This window comes from Nerophis lumbriciformis, linkage group LG21, assembly GCF_033978685.3.
Source record: "Nerophis lumbriciformis linkage group LG21, RoL_Nlum_v2.1, whole genome shotgun sequence".
NCBI classification, from domain to species: domain Eukaryota; kingdom Metazoa; phylum Chordata; class Actinopteri; order Syngnathiformes; family Syngnathidae; genus Nerophis; species Nerophis lumbriciformis.
Genome location: NC_084568.2, coordinates 21,821,633 through 21,839,753, shown reverse-complemented (window position 1 = coordinate 21,839,753; position 18,121 = coordinate 21,821,633). Strand labels below are relative to the sequence as shown.

Here is an 18,121-nt window from a genome sequence, read left to right as displayed (position 1 = left end):
GGAATACTGAACAACAATGCAATGAAATGATAACAGTGCAATCCATACCCTGTTTGTGGACAAGGAGAGACACAACCGGCAAAGCACGTTCAATGGCTTTATTAACTAGCGCTAACATGCAGAGAACACATTCAATGAGCTGCCGTCGGCAACATCTCGTATCATTCTCTACCTGCAGGTTGCCAATACTGAGCTATATGCTATTCCTCTCCCTTGCTGATTTTTGGAGACTCTGGTATGTAAGCTTATACAGTATCGCTCTTCTCAACGACCGGCGAGTGCATAAGAAGGCACTCAATTTGTTTGTGACACTTCAAAAAACAAAAAAACGACCGATAACAGTTCATTTGTATATTCATTAAGCATATTTCATGTTTTACTCACTTGTTGCAAATGCGTCATGGCCAATTATGCAAATTCAACTATTACGTCATTACATCTTCCCGAGTGATTTGCATCACTATTGTGTACCAAAATGATCACCCTTACAAATGTATTTATCTATTTGAATAAAATAGATAAATCTATTTGATTTAGTAATGTCATCTTTTTCATTGTCAGAAAAAACATGGAAAAACATCCACATTTCAGGAGCTGAACCATGAATTACCATATTGACCCGAAAATAAGAGGGTACTTTCCCCTGGAAAACAGTCTGAAAAAGATGAGTCGTCTTATATTCAAAGGTATAGATTTATCATTTATGCATGCGCTTTGCTGTAGTTTTAACATTGTTCCATGTCCTTGGTCTACGTTTACATTCTGAATTGAGCATAAGTAAACCGCACTAGAGTTCATTTGCAATCAGACCGAGACCCATCTCTCAAGCTTCTTGGTGCGCACTAAAGCTCGATGGATTGTGTTCACACTTCACCACACAATTATGTGAATTTAAATGGGGGCTAATAAAGTCTTATACTCGGGTCAATCGCCACATTTACTGTATATTTGTTATAGGAATATTCCAACGTAAAGAACAAGAAGATTAAATTAACTATGTCTCTACATATATTAACGCTGTATGAGCTACAAAATAGATAAAGCTTATACATTCACTTTTATGATAAGTTAGAATGCTGATTGAAATGCTTACTATCGAGGTAGACAGACCATTTTCTGAACACGTTTTTAGTAGGTTGCCTGCTACTCACCCCCGTTCACCGTGTCTTCATTTTTCCACTTTCTTTCTCAGGAAATAAGTCAATACTGCCAAAGTCGTCACTTCTTTACCAAACTGCTGCTTCAGCAAGTCTGTGGTGCCTTCACATGACCAGGTATCCTCAGGGTGTGAGTGCATGTGTGTGGTGTTCAGCTTCTGACGGCCAACATGGAGTTGATTTCCCAGATGAGGTTGCGCAGTTGATCCATAATCTGCTTCAGCTGCTGGTTCTTCTGCTTCAATTTCTGTTGGAAGAAAGAAAACAATTCCAAATGATTTAGATGCTTTTTTATCGTCTGGACTAATTATAAGACAAAATGCCACCCGGCCAGATGAAGCGGCAGTTGTAATATATGATACTATAAAAGTCAGCCATAAAACAACATACCATGAAAGTCTTTCACTATATACTGCAAGCGATTTGCAACAAAAATGCTCAACTGGCACAGGAATGACCCGATTTTGATGAGGATTTTGAATATTTTGATACTTATTTTCTACCTCTGTGTTTCTTTTCTTGAGGCCAGTGTGCTCAACCCAATAAGGCATCCTAGATTGACATTTTATATGGCGACTTACATACACTTATATGAAAAATTAAATGCCATTTCTATTACCCATCATTTGCAGAGGCTGGACTTAAATATCTCAAAAGTGCATCTTAAGAGTTATTACAGCTATCATATTAGAACTAGATGAGGCAATTCCTGAAGGAATTGCGTGTGAATGCTCCAATGCTGAAGTTGAACTGAAATCCTGGGGTTTTTTTTTGAATTGTTGAAGTAGAGCACACAATTCCTTAACAGGCTGAATATTTTAAAGTTGGAACAGTTTCAATCAATCAATCAATCAATGTTTATTTATATAGCCCTAAATCACAAGTGTCTCAAAGGGATGCACAAGCCACAACGACATCCTCGGTACAGAGCCCACATAAGGGCAAAGAAAAACTCACCCCAGTGGGACGTCGATGTGAATGACTATGAGAAACCTTGGAGAAGACCGCATATGTGGGTAACCCCCCTAGATGAAAAATGTGGGAATTGTGGAACTTTGGGAATTTCCAAAAAACTTGGGAATTTCGGGAAAAGCAGGAATTTTTTTAAAATGGTAAAAAACTTAAATGGTTTGAATAAGTTGAAATGGTTGGTGCTGAAATTTTTCAAATCGGTCGAGAAATGTTGAAGTAGTAACATGTTGAATTGAGAAATGGTATTAAGGAATTCCTGGAATTTTGGGAAAACCGTGAATTTGTCCAGTTCAAAAAACAACTTTGTTTTTTGTCCTAATTAAGAGGAATGTTTTGACGGTGGAACGGTTGAAGTGGGTTGAAAAATGCGGAAGGAGTCGTCGCCAGAAAAAAGGGTGGAAATAAGGCAAACCAGGAATTCTGGAAAATCCTGGAATTTTTTTGAACTTGGAAAAAGGTAGTGTGAATTTCCAGAATGGTGGAATGTGTTGAAGGTGCAATGGTTTGAATCGGTTGAAAAATGTGGAAATGGTGGATGTTTGAAAAATGGCCAATTCATTTTGAATGGGAAAACCTGTAATGCTGGGAAATCAGGGAATTTTTGGAATTTGTTAAGGGAAAGCTCGCGATTCCCGAATAGGCTGAACAGTTTGAAGTTGGAACGGTTTGAATCGGATGAAAAATGAGCGCCAAAATCTGGAGAAGAAGAAGTTGTTGAATAATAATAGATGAATTTTGGTGTAGAGAACCATATTATTGTGTGAATGCTTCAAAGCATTCACACAATAATGAAAACATTAATGAAAACACATACATATAGTTCGTTATGCTGCATACCAAAGTATTTTTCTGATATGTATATACAAATAAATTGTCATTACAATGGATGCAAAGAAGCAGTAAACTGCATTTTATTATGGCATGTGGGAATGTCAAGGTAATAAGTATGAAAATAATACAATGTGTAATAATTTGTATGTTAGCTAGCTAACCAGATGCAAATACAACAAATAAAAGTGTTGATTAGGCCAATGTAAACACCTGCCGAGTCGGTTTAATCTCTACAAATGATCCATAATAGTAAAGACTTCCCATGTCGCCCAACTACAGAAATATAAAACTTATGTATTACTGATTAGCATACTATGTTGAGGCCAATCGCTTCGACACAAGCTAGCTATCAACTTAAAGGGGAACATTATCACAATTTCAGAATGGTTAAAACCATTAAAAATCAGTTCCCAGTGGCTTATTATATTTTTCGAAGTTTTTTTCAAAATTTTACCCATCACGCAATATCCCTAAAAAAAGCTTCAAAGTGCCTGATTTTAACCACCCGTCCATTTTCCTGTGACGTCACATAGTGAAGCCAACACAAACAAACATGGCGGAAACAGCAAGCTATAGCGAGGCATGATGTCTCCAAGGTTAGAAAAACAGTCGAAAAAACGGAAAATAACAGAGCTGATTTGACTCGGTGTTTGAGAAAATGGCGGATTGCTTCCCGATGTGACGTCACAACGTGACGTCATCGCTCCGAGAGCGAATATTAGAAAGCCATTTAATTCGCCAAAATGCACCCATTTAGAGTTCGGAAATCGGTTAAAAAAATATATGGTCTTTTTTCTGCAACATCAAGGTATATATTGACGCTTACATAGGTCTGGTGATAATGTTCCCCTTTAACAGCACACTGTGCGAAATAACTGATGCTATATTTCATGACTTACTTCATGACTGACTTTCTGCACGTTTTTCCTCCTCTTTTCTTTGTTTTCTTTCCTGACAGTTAAGATCGCTTTGACATGTTTACAAAGTTCCCTGGATTTTCATCACGTCAATAATTTTACTCCATTCTAAATAGAGCGAGCAAGTACCGATTATTGGCAGGAGGACGAGGAGAAGGGAGGTGCGTGGGTTGCTGTAGGTTTTGGTCATTACATTTTCTCTTCAAGCATGGAAATTGAAAAATTAAAAACAATTGGATAGGTTGATTGGCAACACTAAATTGGCCCTAGTTTGTGAATGTGAGTGTGAATGTTGTCTGTCTATCTGTATTGGCCCTGCGATAAGGTAGCGACTTGTCCAGGGTGTACGCCGCCTTCCGCCCGAGTGCAGCTGATATAGGCTCCAGCACCCCCCGCGACCCCAAAAGGGACAAGCGGTAGAAAATGGATGGATGGTTAATTCGAATTTCATTTTAAAATGCAAAAAAGAAAATTGAAAAAAATATATTTTTTGGTGTCGAAGAGCAATAATTACATCTAAAAAAATGATTTTGATTTTATATTTCATAAAACCAACATTTGATTCAAAGTAAAAGTGTGAATAGTTACTACGGTGCCAGTGTGCTTGTGACTCTGGCTAAAATGTCTTAGCCGTACAACAAAAGGATTTTAGGCACAACAAGGACTGAAATCTACTGAAATCTCTACACACATCAATAGAAACTGAAAAACAGACCAAAAAATATGTTTTTTTTATATTCCAAACCCGGAGACAAAGGAGCTGATAAAGATGTCGAGCTGCGCATCAGCAAAGCAAGACATGCCTTCTTCCCAGCTCTCCAGAAACACCAAAATCAGAATCTTCAATACAAATGTAAAATCTGTCCTTCTTTATGGCTGTGAAACCTGGAAAACCACCAAATCAATCATCAATAAACTACAAGTGTTTATTAACAACTGTCTCAGGTACATACTGAGGATTTGGTGGCCCAACAAGATATCAAATGTAGACCTGTGGAGACGCATGAACCAAGAGCAAATTCAAAATGAAATCAAAAGCAGAAAGTGGGGATGGATCGGCCATACACTTAGGAAGGATCCGAGAAACATAGCAAGACAAGCCCTGGACTACAGTATAACCCTCAAGGCAAGAGGAAGCCAGGGAGACCAAAACTCAACTGGAGGCGGTCCACTCTTGATGAACTGACCGAGATGGGGATCTCCTGGCAAGAAGCGAAGACCATCGCGCGGAAGAGAGTGAGGTAGAGATCCATGGTAGACGCCCTATGCTCCCAAGGGGGCCAAGAGGATTAAAGAAAAAAGTAAAGATAAAGAAACCGGAAGTATTAGTTTTAAAGAAAGGATCAGAAACTGGCCTGTAAGCAAAAATACCGTATTTTTCGGACTTTAAGTCGCAGTTTTTTTCATAGTTTGGCCGGGGGTGCGACTTATACTCAGGAGTGACTTATGTATGAAATTATTAACACATTACCGTAAAATATCAAATAATATTATCTAGCTCACTAACGTAAGAGACTAGACGTATAAGATTTCATGGGATTTAGCGATTAGGAGTGACAGATTGTTTGGTAAACGTATAGCATGTTCTATATGTTATAGTTATTTGAATGACTCTTACCATAATATGTTACGTTAAAGGCCTACTGAAATGCGATTGTCTTATTTAAACAGGGATAGCAGGTCCATTCTATGTGTCATACTTGATCATTTCGCAATATTGCCATATGTTTGCTGAAAGGATTTAGTAGAGAACGCCGACGATAAAGTTCGCAACTTTTGGTCGCTGATAAAAAAGCCTTGCCTGTACTGGAAGTAGCAGACGAAATGCGCGTGACGTCACAGGTTGTGGAGCTCCTCACATCCGCACATTGTTTACAATCATGGCCACCAGCAGCGAGAGCGATTCGGACCGAGAAAGCGACGATTTCCCCATTAATTTGAGCGAGGATGAAAGATTCGTGGATGAGGAAAGTGAGAGTGAAGGACTAGAGGGCAGTGGGAGCGATTCAGATAGGGAAGATGCTGTGAGAGGCGGGTGGGACCTGATAGTCAGCTGGGAATGATTAAAACAGTAAATAAACACAAGACATATATATACTCTATTAGCCACAACACAACCAGGCTTTAATTTAATATGCCACAAATTAATCCCGCATAACAAACACCTCCCCCCTCCCGTCCATATAACCCGCCAATACAACTCCAACACCTGCACAACACACTCAATCCCACAGCCCAAAGTACCGTTCACCTCCCCAAAGTTCATACAGCACATATATTTCCCCAAAGTCCCCAAAGTTACGTACGTGACATGCACATAGCGGCACGCACGTACGGGCAAGCGATCAAATGTTTGGAAGCCGCAGCTGCATGCGTACTCACGGTACCGTGTCTGCGTATCCAACTCAAAGTCCTCCTGGTAAGAGTCTCTGTTGTCCCAGTTCTCCACAGGCCAATGGTAAAGCTTGACTGTCATCTTTCGGGAATGTAAACAATGAAACACCGGCTGTGTTTGTGTTGCTGCAGCCCCCCACAATACACCGCTTCCCACCTACAGCTTTATTCTTTGCTGTCTCCATTGTTCATTGAACAAATTGCAAAAGATTCACCAACACAGATGTCCAGAATACTGTAGAATTTTGCAATGAAAACAGACGACTTAATAGCTGGCCACCATGCTGTCCCAAAATGTCCTCTACAATCCGTGACGTCACGCGCAGACGTCATCATACCGAGACGTTTTTAGCAGGATGTTTCGCACGAAATTTAAAATTGCACTTTAGTAAGCTAACCCATGTGTTGCAATGTTAAGATTTCATCATTGATATATAAACTATCAGACTGCGTGGTCGGTAGTAGTGGGTTTCAGTAGGCCTTTAACATACCAGGCACGTTCTCAGTTGGTTATTTATGCGTCATATAACGTACACTTATTCAACCTGTTTGTTGTTCACTATTCTTTATTTATTTTAAATTGCCTTTCAAATGTCTATTCTTGGTGTTGGGTTTTATCAAATGAATGTCCCCAAAAAATGCGACTTATGCTCCAGTACGACTTATATATGTTTTTTTCCTTCTTTATTATGCATTTTTGGCCGGAGCGACTTATACTCCGAAAAATACGGTACTATTTTATAGTGCTGTATGTTGCGTGATCAAATCCCTTTTTGCCTCCACTTTTGTGTGATATGTGCGAAGAGATATCTGTAAATGTCAGTCCTTGTTGTGTCATGTCTAAAATCATTTGTGTAGGGCTCCAAATACATTTTCGCCAGGCACATGGGTAGTACCGAAGTATTCCCGCTTTTATTTTGAAACTAAAAACGTACGGTGTCAGAATATGAAAAAAACATCGGTTTGGGGCTGTTTTTCATTTCTGTTCACTAGGGATTTAGAGGGTTGTTATATGAAATATAAAATGAAAATCAGTTTTTTAGATGTTATTGCTGTTCGACACCAAAAAAAAACTTTTTGATTTTTAATTTTCTGTTGTTTTTAAAAAAATTTAATTCAAATAAACCAGTCGATTTTGTTTTAAATTTTTCTGGGGGGGATTACATTTTTGCGATTATCATTTTGTAGAAATATTAATTGGACCTTGCATTCCATTGTAAGAGATACATGGAGGTAATTTTTTGTACCCATATTCGTGCTTCCTTAGCATTCACTGACACCGCCTGTTGCTAGGATGTTACTGCCGTCACGTCCGGCTCACGTCCCTCCTAATGAATACACGTGGTGGTCAACCTGGCTCTGTTTTTGGTGGGTACTCAGCGCCATTTAGCCTTTCTCAAAGAAAAAATGCCCTATGCTTGTGTTGTTTTCGGCTGTGCGAATCATTAAAATTGCAAAAAGGATAAACGTTTCTTCACAGTTCCTCGCGGGGTATTTAAAAAGGGAGGAAAAGTGCAAGATTTTACGAAACAACGAGAAAGGGAAAGGGAGCATGGTGGAAAAATGCATGAGTTTGCAGTGATGACTTCGATGATGACTAAAGGTTTGTTTGATATACTTTTATTGTTCACTATTTCTCATTGAAGTATTGTCTTGATATTATTTATATATCTTAAACATGTTTGTTTCGAGTGTTTCGAAAAGCACCAACTCGGCGAGTCTAAATAAAAGACAGCAAATGTGAGCAAAGCCTAAAAGAGTTTAGCTTTTAGGCAGCAATCATAAATGAAGCTTTCAGCACATACACAATGTTGACATTATATTTTGATAAAAACGGGGAAAACACGCTACTCGTAAACGGTGCGTGCAACAGCAACAAATCATGAAATGCAAACTTACCTGGGCAAAAACTATGCATATTTATCCGGGAGAGTCTTTATACCAATTTCCTTAACCCGGCCACACACAAAGAAGTAGGTCAAGTTTTTTAAAATCTGTTTTGTCGTGTAGAATGACTTATAGAGCATAATAGTTGATGAAGATGAAGCCATCAGGACCACATCATCTGCAAAAAGCAGAGACCTAATCCTGCAGCCACCAAACTGGATCCCCTCAACGCCTTGACTACGCCTAGAAATTCTGTCCATGAAAGTTATGAACAGAACCGGTGACAAAGGGCAGCCTTGGCGGAGTCCAACCCTCACTGGAAACGTGTCCGACTTACTGCCGGCAATGCGGATCAAGCTCTGACACTGATCATACAGGGAACGGACCGCCACAATCAGACACAGTCCGATACCCCATACTCTCTGTGAGCACTCCCCACAGGACTTCCCGAGGGACACGATCGAATGCCTTCTCCAAGTCCACAAAGCACATGTAGACTGGTTGGGCAAACTCCCATGCACCCTCAAGGACCCTGCCGAGAGTATAAAGCTGGTCCACAGTTCCACGACCAGGACGAAAACCACACTGTTCCTCCTGAATCCGAGGTTTGACTATCCGGCGTAGCCTCCTCTCCAGTACACCTGAATAGACCTTACCGGGAAGGATGACAAATCTTTTTTTGTATAGGGATCTATTCCATTGCACAGTTTTATTTTTTGCTTGCTGTACAACAGCCATCTTAGCTTCATTGACCACCACTGGTTTTTACTTCCGGGAAGAAGTCACGTGTCGGAATACAAGCAATTGGGAAAGCCGGCTATGGCCGTGGCTGGGCAGCAATGTTTTACTGGAAGCCATAACAGGATTTACGCAATAAATATTTATTAAAAACAGGAGGGGTTTTTTTGTGTTTCTGAAAAATCAGACAGCCTTATTTTAAATTATTCACATTCACTCAGAGCTGCAAAAAAAGACAAAGAATTGTATGTTTATTTTTGGAATTGCAGTGTTCCCTCGCAACTGTGTTAAAGTTAAAGTTAAAGTTAAAGTACCAATGATTGTCACACACACACTAGGTGTGGCGAGATTATTCTCTGCATTTGACCCATCACCCTTGATCACCCCCTGGGAGGTGAGGGGAACAGTGGGCAGCAGCGGTGGCTGCGCCCGGGAATCATTTTGGTGATTTAACCCCCAATTCCAACCCTTGATGCTGAGTGCCAAGCAGGGAGGTAATGGGTCCCATTTTTATAGTCTTTGGTATGACTCGGCCGGGGTTTGAACTCACAACCTACCGATCTCAGGGCGGACACTCTAACCACTAGGCCACTGTGTGGGTTTACTTAAAAAATATACAACATAAAGTAGCAAGAAACACGTCAATAATGAATAAAGCAAAACATGTTCTAGACCAAAAATCACTTCATATTCTCTACTGCTCGCTAGTGTTACCATATCTGAGTTATTGTGTAGAAATATGGGAAAATAATTACAAAAGTACACTTCATTCACTAACGGTGTTACAAAAAAGATCAGTTAGAATAACACATAATGTTGGATATAGAGAACATTCAAATCCTTTATTTATTGAATCAAAGATACTGAAATTCCACGACATAGTGAATTTCCATACAGCTAAAATTATACAACAATTCTTCTCAAAAAAAGAGGAGAAATATAATCTTAGAGAAAAATGTAATTTAAAACATTTGTATGCACGTACAACACTTAAGACCTACAGTATATCTGTATGTGGAATTAAATTATGGAATGGATTAAGCAAAGCAATCAAACAATGTACTAATATGATCCACTTCAAGAAACTCTTCAAACTTAAAGTGTTTACGAAGTACAGAGAAGAAGAACCATGATAAACATTCTGAATTTATTTCATCCATCCATTCATTCATTCTCAAAATAATCTTACTCATCTCATCATATGAAATATAACTTACTTCACCAATTATTTATTTATTTATTTTTATTGTGATTACTTCTGGAGTATATTGTGAATAAATTGAGAACAGGAAGTGAACAAAAGTTTTAGCAACTGTTATGTAAAAGAAAAGGGGTATGATTAAATAAGCTCTGCTTCTTCCTACTCCTAATCGAACATGTTGAAAAGAGAAACTGGAAATTGTGATGTATCATGTTGTATGCTTGCATGTTCGAAATAAACTCAAACTGAACTCAAACTCAACTTACTACGTTACACTTCCATTGGGTTTTGTCTGATTTTAATTGTAATTAAAAATAATTGCATGTCTTTCAATGTCATCCAAAACGTTGTGCGCCATCTAAGTCTTCTGGCACAAAAGCCAAACTTCAGAAGAAGCTGCTTACCATTGGAGAACAGGTGAACCACCTTATTGCTAGGATAAAAGAAGGTAGATTAGCTACAAGCTTCTATTGAGTAGCAGCCATTACAAGATCAATAGATGTGCAGTTTCTACATAAAAGGATGAAGTAAAATGTCTATTAAAAAGACTGCGCCAACAACTCTTACAACTTAGCTTCTCACTCGGATGAAGATACAAGATAATTGTGTCTTATGGTTAATGGTGGTTGGAGGTGCAAGCATCATGGTCTGGAGCTGCTGAAGTGATCCCTGCACGAGGGAGCAGTGGTTCATTGAGGGAAATGTGAATTCAAGCAGCTTAAAGAAAATAAGGAAAATACTTTGGAACTTCACCTACATAGTGTATTAAAGGAAACATTTATTTCAAAATGTTTTCCGCAGTCGCCAGACATATTATTTTCTTACCTCTAGACACACTAAGATTGGACCCCCAAGAGGGATGTTTTCGTTTTCCCTAGTGTCTCAGAAGTTACTGTATCTGCAGTGAAATCTATAAAGATCCCGGTATTTGAGCAACACTCCTTTAGCCGTGACTAATTACAGGCCCTTTTTGCAGCGTAGATAACACCTTGAGCGATCGATTTCACACGGCTCCCTTAATATCAACTGTTTAGCTGATTGTCCTTGAAGATAATCCTGAGTGGACCATTTGGAGGCCTTACAGTTTATCGCTCGCTTTCTGAAGGACTCTCACTGCTTCATGAACGTTCTTTCACCTGGAACTTACCTTAGCCACGTCACTCTTTGACATTCATTCTCTAAGTATGTGTGTGCATATGTGAGTGTATTATACATGACATGCCTCACTACCCTGATGAGCAGCTCTTGAAGTAACGCGTCCATGTATTTTCTGCAGCATTGAGATAGTATTTTGAGCCTTTTTATTTTCACTCTCTGAAAGTAATACGAGCTCTGTATCACTGAACAGTTCTTTTCTTATTGCTTTGGAAAGTAAAGCATAACCGGATATTCTTGTCATAAGAATTTCAAGCATAAATTAATGAGTTTGGCTTATAAATAGGGATGTCTGATAATGGCTTTTTGCCGATATCCGATATTCCGATATTGTCCAACTCTTTAATTACCGATACCGATATCAACCGATATACACAGTCGTGGAATTAACACATTATTATGCCTAATTTGGACAACCAGGTATGGTGAAGACAAGGTACTTTTAAAAACATTTTATAAAATAAAATAAGATAAATAAATTAAAAACATTTTCTTGAATAAAAAAGAAAGTAAAACAATATAAAAACAGTTACATTGAAACTAGTAATTAATGAAAATTTGTAAAATTAACTGTTAAAGGTTAGTACTATTAGTGGACCAGCAGCACGCACAATCATGTGTGCTTACGGACTGTATCCCTTGCAGACTGTATTGATATATATTGATATATAATGTAGGAACCAGAATATAAATAACAGAACGAAACAACCCTTTTGTGTGAATGAGTGTGAATGAGTGTAAATGGGGGAGGAAGGTTTTTTGGGTTGGTGCACTAATTGTAAGTGTATCTTGTGTTTTTTATGTTGATTTAATTAAAAAAAATTAAAACATTTTTAAAAAAAACGATACCGATAATTTACGATATTACATTTTAACACATTTAAAATCTCTACTTATAAAGCAACAGATTTGTAACCTGACTCTTGCCGGATCCGTGTAGTTCTCTGAGCTCCACACAAGGATCTGGGACTTCTCAATAGGAGATGTATTTCAGAAGGCGGGGCCTTGTAAAAAAAAATAATTGGATGTGACTGGATAAACCACTTGTCCGTTATCTTGATTGACATGCTCATTCAACCACTCACATCGAAATCAACCCGTGACGGTGATGAGAGCGACGATGGAAAATCCAAAACAGAACAGCCGACATATTGGATAACGACAGAGCGAAAAGTTAGACAAACTTTTACTAAAACAACGCAGCAATGTCAGTAGACGATCAATGTTGTTTGTACAAAGAAAATATGCGAATAAAAGGCTTCATTGGGAACAGCAAACAAATATTTCACAAAGTCGCCAATGAAAAAAGCATAGACGAACGTCTAACAGAACTTGGTTTGAAATTGTTGAACCTTCGGGAGAGATCGTGTCGAATATGCTTACGGTGCTTTCGCTTGATAGATTTTAAAAGATGGTAAAAAAACTGAAGAGGAACCGAGTTCTGAACAGTCATCTCCTTCGGCGACAGCGACATCAGAGAGTGCAAAGGTGTCTGTCGCACATAAACGGGACAGGTTGCCGACTCCATCGAAATGGTGTCCCCTTGCCCCGACACCTACTGCTCCCCCAGCTCCTAAACTACTGAATTGATATTCGATAGATTCGACATAACAGTTGCAATAATAATAATAATAATAATAATAATAATAATAGTTGCAATGCTTCACGGTGGCAGAGGGGTTAGTGCATCTGCCTCACAATACGAAGGTCCTGAGTAGTATTGGGTTCAATCCTGGGCTCGGGATCTTTCTGTGTGGAGTTTGCATGTCCTCCCCGTGACTGCGTGGGTTCCCTCCGGGTACTCCGGCTTCCTCCCACCTCCAAAGACATGCACCTGGGGATAAGTTGATTGGCAACACTAAATTGGCCCTAGTGTGTGGATGTGAGTGTGAATGTTGTCTGTCTATCTGTGTTGGCCCTGTGATGAGGTGGCGACTTGTCCAGGGTGTACCCCGCCTTCCGCCCGATTGTAGCTGAGATAGGCTCCAGCGCCCCCCGCGACCCCAAAAGGGAAAAAGCGGTAGAAAATGGATGGATGGAGTTGCAATGTCAGCACAGGACTCCTCGCTGCGTGCCGCCATTGTTGTTTGAATCAAACAGTCGCTTTGGCGCTACGTCACTACGTCTATGAAATCCCGCCCGCCGATCCTGTTCATTATTTTTTGCTATCTTGAAGGAGTTTGCATTGCCCTCGAGCCCAGATCCTTTTGTGGAGCTCAGCGAACTTCAAGGATCTGGCGAGAGTATGCCATATGCGTATATGCGTATATGCGACCGCATATGTATACCACATATGCGGTCCTCTCCAAGGTTTCTCATAGTCATTCACATCGACGTCCCACTGGGGTGAGTTTTTCCTTGCCCTTATGTGGGCTCTGTACCGAGGATGTCGTTGTGGCTTGTGCAGCCCTTTGAGACACTTGTGATTTAGGGCTATATAAATAAACATTGATTGATTGATTGATTGACATTGAGAGTCAGGTTAACAGATTTGCCTCAATTTAAAAACTTAAAGTCCACTTTTTCATCAGAGGGAATATTACACAGACAGCGAAAACTTCATTATAGGGAGCTTGCTGATATGCAAATAACTGCTTGTATCACACATATTTTTCTGCAAATCCAGGTAAATAATATTCCACTCATAATGTCATTATTATTGTGAGTTTCCAATGTTATTGTGTTTGCAAGAATACATGATTCCACCATGACACCGCTTCTCTTTGTGTGACAATAGCGAGGTCATTGAAAACAAACAAAAGAATCCTGCACGTGTACTCTGGCATCTCTAACCTCTCAACAGCCACCCGCATTGTTCTGTTTTGATGTTTTTTTTCAATCTGTAAAAGGCTTCTGGTGACACTTTCTGACACCCAGCCTTGAACACTGTCGAGTAGCCACTCAAGGAACGTAAACAAGAAAGTGTTGTCGTCTTAGAAGACCGCCTGCAGAGAATCCGAATTGCCTCATATCAGCTGGCTCTAGGGATGAAATAGCTTGGAAATATATCGCAGCTCACAAAAGTGTTAGATGTGTTATTTTAGCGATACTACTATAAAGGCAAAATACAACTAGAAGGTCGCTCAGCCGAGCACAAACTTCCAACAAGGCCAAACTGTTCAACAAATTGCGAAAACTACGCCGCATGAAATGCACCAGTCGACAGAGACAATGAGGCAAATTTTCTACAAGAAACTGAGGGGAGCAAGAAAAAGGCCAGCTTAACCATTCATAACTAAGGCACGATCGATCGTTCGATCAAATCGATAGATCGATAGTACTTTATTGATTCCTTCGGGAGAGTTCCCTCAGGAAAATTAAAATTCCAGCAGCAGTGTACAGATTTGAGATATAATTTAAAAAGTAAAAAGTAAATAATAAATAATGAGGGTATATGTTATTGTTTTGCATCCCCTGTCATCCTAGTACCCCCCTCCCCCCAGAGAGGAGTTGTACAGTCTGATGGTGTGTGGGACAAAAGAGTTTTTGAGTCTATTAGTCCTGCACTTGGGATGAAGCAGTCTAGCACTGAACAGGCTCCTCTGGCTACTGATAACGGTATGCAGAGGGTGAATGGCATCATCCATGACGCTCACTAGTTTTTCCAAAGTCCTCTTCTCAGCCACCGTCACCAGTGAGTCCAGTTTTATTCCGATCGTAGAGCCAGCCGCCTGATTAGTTTCTCCATTCTGAAGCTGTCCTTCTTGGATGTACACTACGATGTAGAACACAACACTGGCAACTACAGACTGGTAGTACATCCACAAGAGTTTTTCGCAACTGTTGAAGGAGCGCAGCCTCCTCAGGAAGTACAATCCTACTCTGTCCTTTCCTGTACGACATTAGTATTTGTGTCAATTTGACACTAAAGACCTATCTGCTCAACCAATGAGCAACCAGTGGTGTCACTACATACTGATATAAATCAAAGAACCATTCAGAAACAATTCCAAAAGCTTGTGCCACTGTCAAGGTTTTGAGTCAGTGCTGTGCTCCTTTATGATCCGACTTCACAGGCTTTTACAATCTCAGGATCAATCAAAGTTGAAGCCTTGAAAAAGCCCTGAACTAGACAACACTCATAAAAGGAGCATGTGACTAATTTACTTTTCGTATCAAACATTCAGAGGGACTAAGGCCAAGACATTTTGCGCATGCGAGTATGCATGCAGAGTAAGGTCATGTGAATGGGTGACAATGGGAAACTTTACAGAATCAGAACATTTTGTGCAGTGTATTAAAAAATACTAATTTGTCTGACACATTTATAGTTCATATCCAACAAGTTTGAATCCAATTTTAAATTTGGAGGTGACCTAAATGATGTAAAAGCCCTTTGAGACTAAGGATGTCTCGATCCGATATTTGGATCAGATCGGCCGCCGATATTTGCCAAAAAATGCGTATCGGCAAGGCATGGGAAAATGCCGATACAGATCCAGTTTTAAAAAAAACTCCGGTCTGTGTTTTCCAACGCACCTATCTAAATAATACATTCCACTTTTCTGCTGCTCCCTAATTTCCGTTCCGCATTTTCCAGCACACCTTCAACACATCCACACGTCTGTGGATTCTCACGCAGTTGCTTTTAGCTGCTGGCATTATACGACAGGCTCTTCTCACTCTTTCCTGTCTTCCTCTCACAGACAGCAAGCGCACCTTCTTACACACGTCACAAACTGTCACGACATACGTCACATACGTATACGCCCTCCCCGAGCAGAGAGGTAGCAGCATGGCTAACGTTAGCTGTGATGCTAGCGCAGCCGTGCTAGCAACGCTCCCTCTAAGGTGCGCGCCTGTACAATTGCGCACGGCAAATCTATGCCACGCACAAAATCAAATAAAAAAATAAGCGCATAACAATTTTCGACACACGGGCACGACAGAGAAAACAGTTTTCGTCATCATTGTTCAAATATTGTAAAGTCTGTCGAGACGCTTATCTCAATTCGGTGCCACACGTCCACACCATCAAAATGCCGAGGCAAAAATTTCCAGATCAACACCGTATGAAAAAATTAGTGATTTTTTTAGTTGTGATTTCCTTCTCTGCATGAAAGTTTAAAAGTAGCATATATTAATGCAGTATGAAGAAGGATGTTTTAATGTAGACACAGAATCATCATACTGCTGTGATTATATGCATCAAGTGTTCATTCAAGGCTAAGGCAAAATATCCACATATATATGGTGTATCGTGACATGGACTAAACATATCCACATATATATGGTGTATCGTGACATGGCCTTAAAATATCGCAATATTAAAAAAAGGCCATATCGCCCAGCCCTAGTTCAATGATGCCATTTCTGTTTGTCATGTATAATTTTGTCTATTTTGTGTTTATCCTTGAATAAACAGGTCAGTTTCTTGTTACCAACCATTGTGTATTATTCAAACTCCCCTAATTCAGCTGGCTAGTTGTTATCAAGAGTACTAAAACCCTTTTCAACATGATTCTGACAACTAAGTAGGCTAAATAACTTTAAACTTTAATACATGCTCGGATAGGCCAGTATCGGTCAGTATCGGTATCGGTCAGTATCGGTATCGGATCGGAAGTGCAAAAACAATATCGGTATCGGATCGGAAGTGCAAAAACCTGGATCGGGACATCCCTATTTGAGACACTTGTGATTTAGGGCTATATAAATAAACATTGATTGATTGAAAAGTAATGGTAGTGAGTAGGGGTGTAAAAATTGATCACTATATCGATAAATTGATTTATATTCCTAATCTTCGGAAAATAGGTATCAATCCAAAATTGATTTAAAATGGAATCGATCGATTTCATTGATATTACAAAAAGGAAAACACTGAAGAACAATAAGCTTTATATAAAGTTTTGCACTTTTAATAATAAAGTCGTTAAACGTTAAGTCCATCTAAAAAAAAAAATGGCAGATACCAACGGTGGTCGAGAAAGGTCATAAATGCAAACGCCACAAGACAATAGTGTAATATTTGTGATATGTGTTTGTGCCTTTAAGAGGTGGTACTGTTGTGTGTGACAAGTGCGAGAGCAGCAGAGTGAATGGGGTCGCAAAAGAATTTGAGTGTCTGTGTGTTGAGTGTCTGAACGTTAGTTGTGGCTAACAGCAGCTCTTGTACAAGTGTCTTTTGACTCCCTGACTTTGTTACCGCTTGTTAATAAAGCGTCTGAGAGTGTATTTCCGAGTCGGTCTCTCCTTCTCCAATGTGGGGCATTACAATATCATTAATCAAAACAAAACAACTTTCAGCCACAGCATGATTGCAAAAGCCACAACAAAGAATCGGCACAACGCAGTATTATAAAAGCCGCAATGCAACTTAAAGACACGCAAATCCGAAGTGATAGTGGAGCAAGTTATGGCAATGCATCCACTCCCAGAACAAAACAAGAGCTAATTAAATCGGAAACAAATAAATACAAGAGATGGATGAAGGAGGCTATGAAAATTAGGAAGTGAGGGGCCAACACCATCAACAGAGATGAGGGCGCATACAGTACATGCTTCCGCACACCTGGGACGCTGTCCTTTATTGGTGATGCCAAGGCAGAAAACAAAGACTGTATGGCCGGGTCAGGGAACTTTATTCAATGTTGGTTTTATTGAAAATTGCTTGAATGTCGAAAATGTGAGCAGAAAATGTTTCCTCTTGTTAATTCAAGCTAAAGTATTGGTTGCACTTTATTCAAATAAGATCTGAATGCATTGGCCATTGTTTAGTTGCTTGTTCGTAACCATAATTCATTTATACCTAATTCCATTACAACATATAACAAGAATATAGGAAACTTCAACTGTAGTGTCCAATATCCAGTATTTATTTCACAGTCACACTGGTTGATTGTTTTTGCTAAAAGGTTACTGAATCG

General features: G+C 39.6%; 1 protein-coding gene across 2 annotated transcripts in view; it reads right to left on the bottom strand.

Moving 5' to 3' along the window:
• Window positions 1–454: 454 nt before the first annotated feature.
• The window catches only part of med30 (mediator complex subunit 30), a 142,247-nt gene continuing 124,580 nt past the window's right edge, over window positions 455–18,121 (bottom strand). For both annotated transcript variants that reach the window (XM_061982617.1, XM_061982618.1), the window contains exon 5: window positions 455–1,404. In XM_061982617.1, the coding sequence (XP_061838601.1) occupies window positions 1,309–1,404 (96 nt within the window). In that variant the 3' untranslated portion in view covers window positions 455–1,308. The remainder of the gene's footprint in view (window positions 1,405–18,121) is intronic.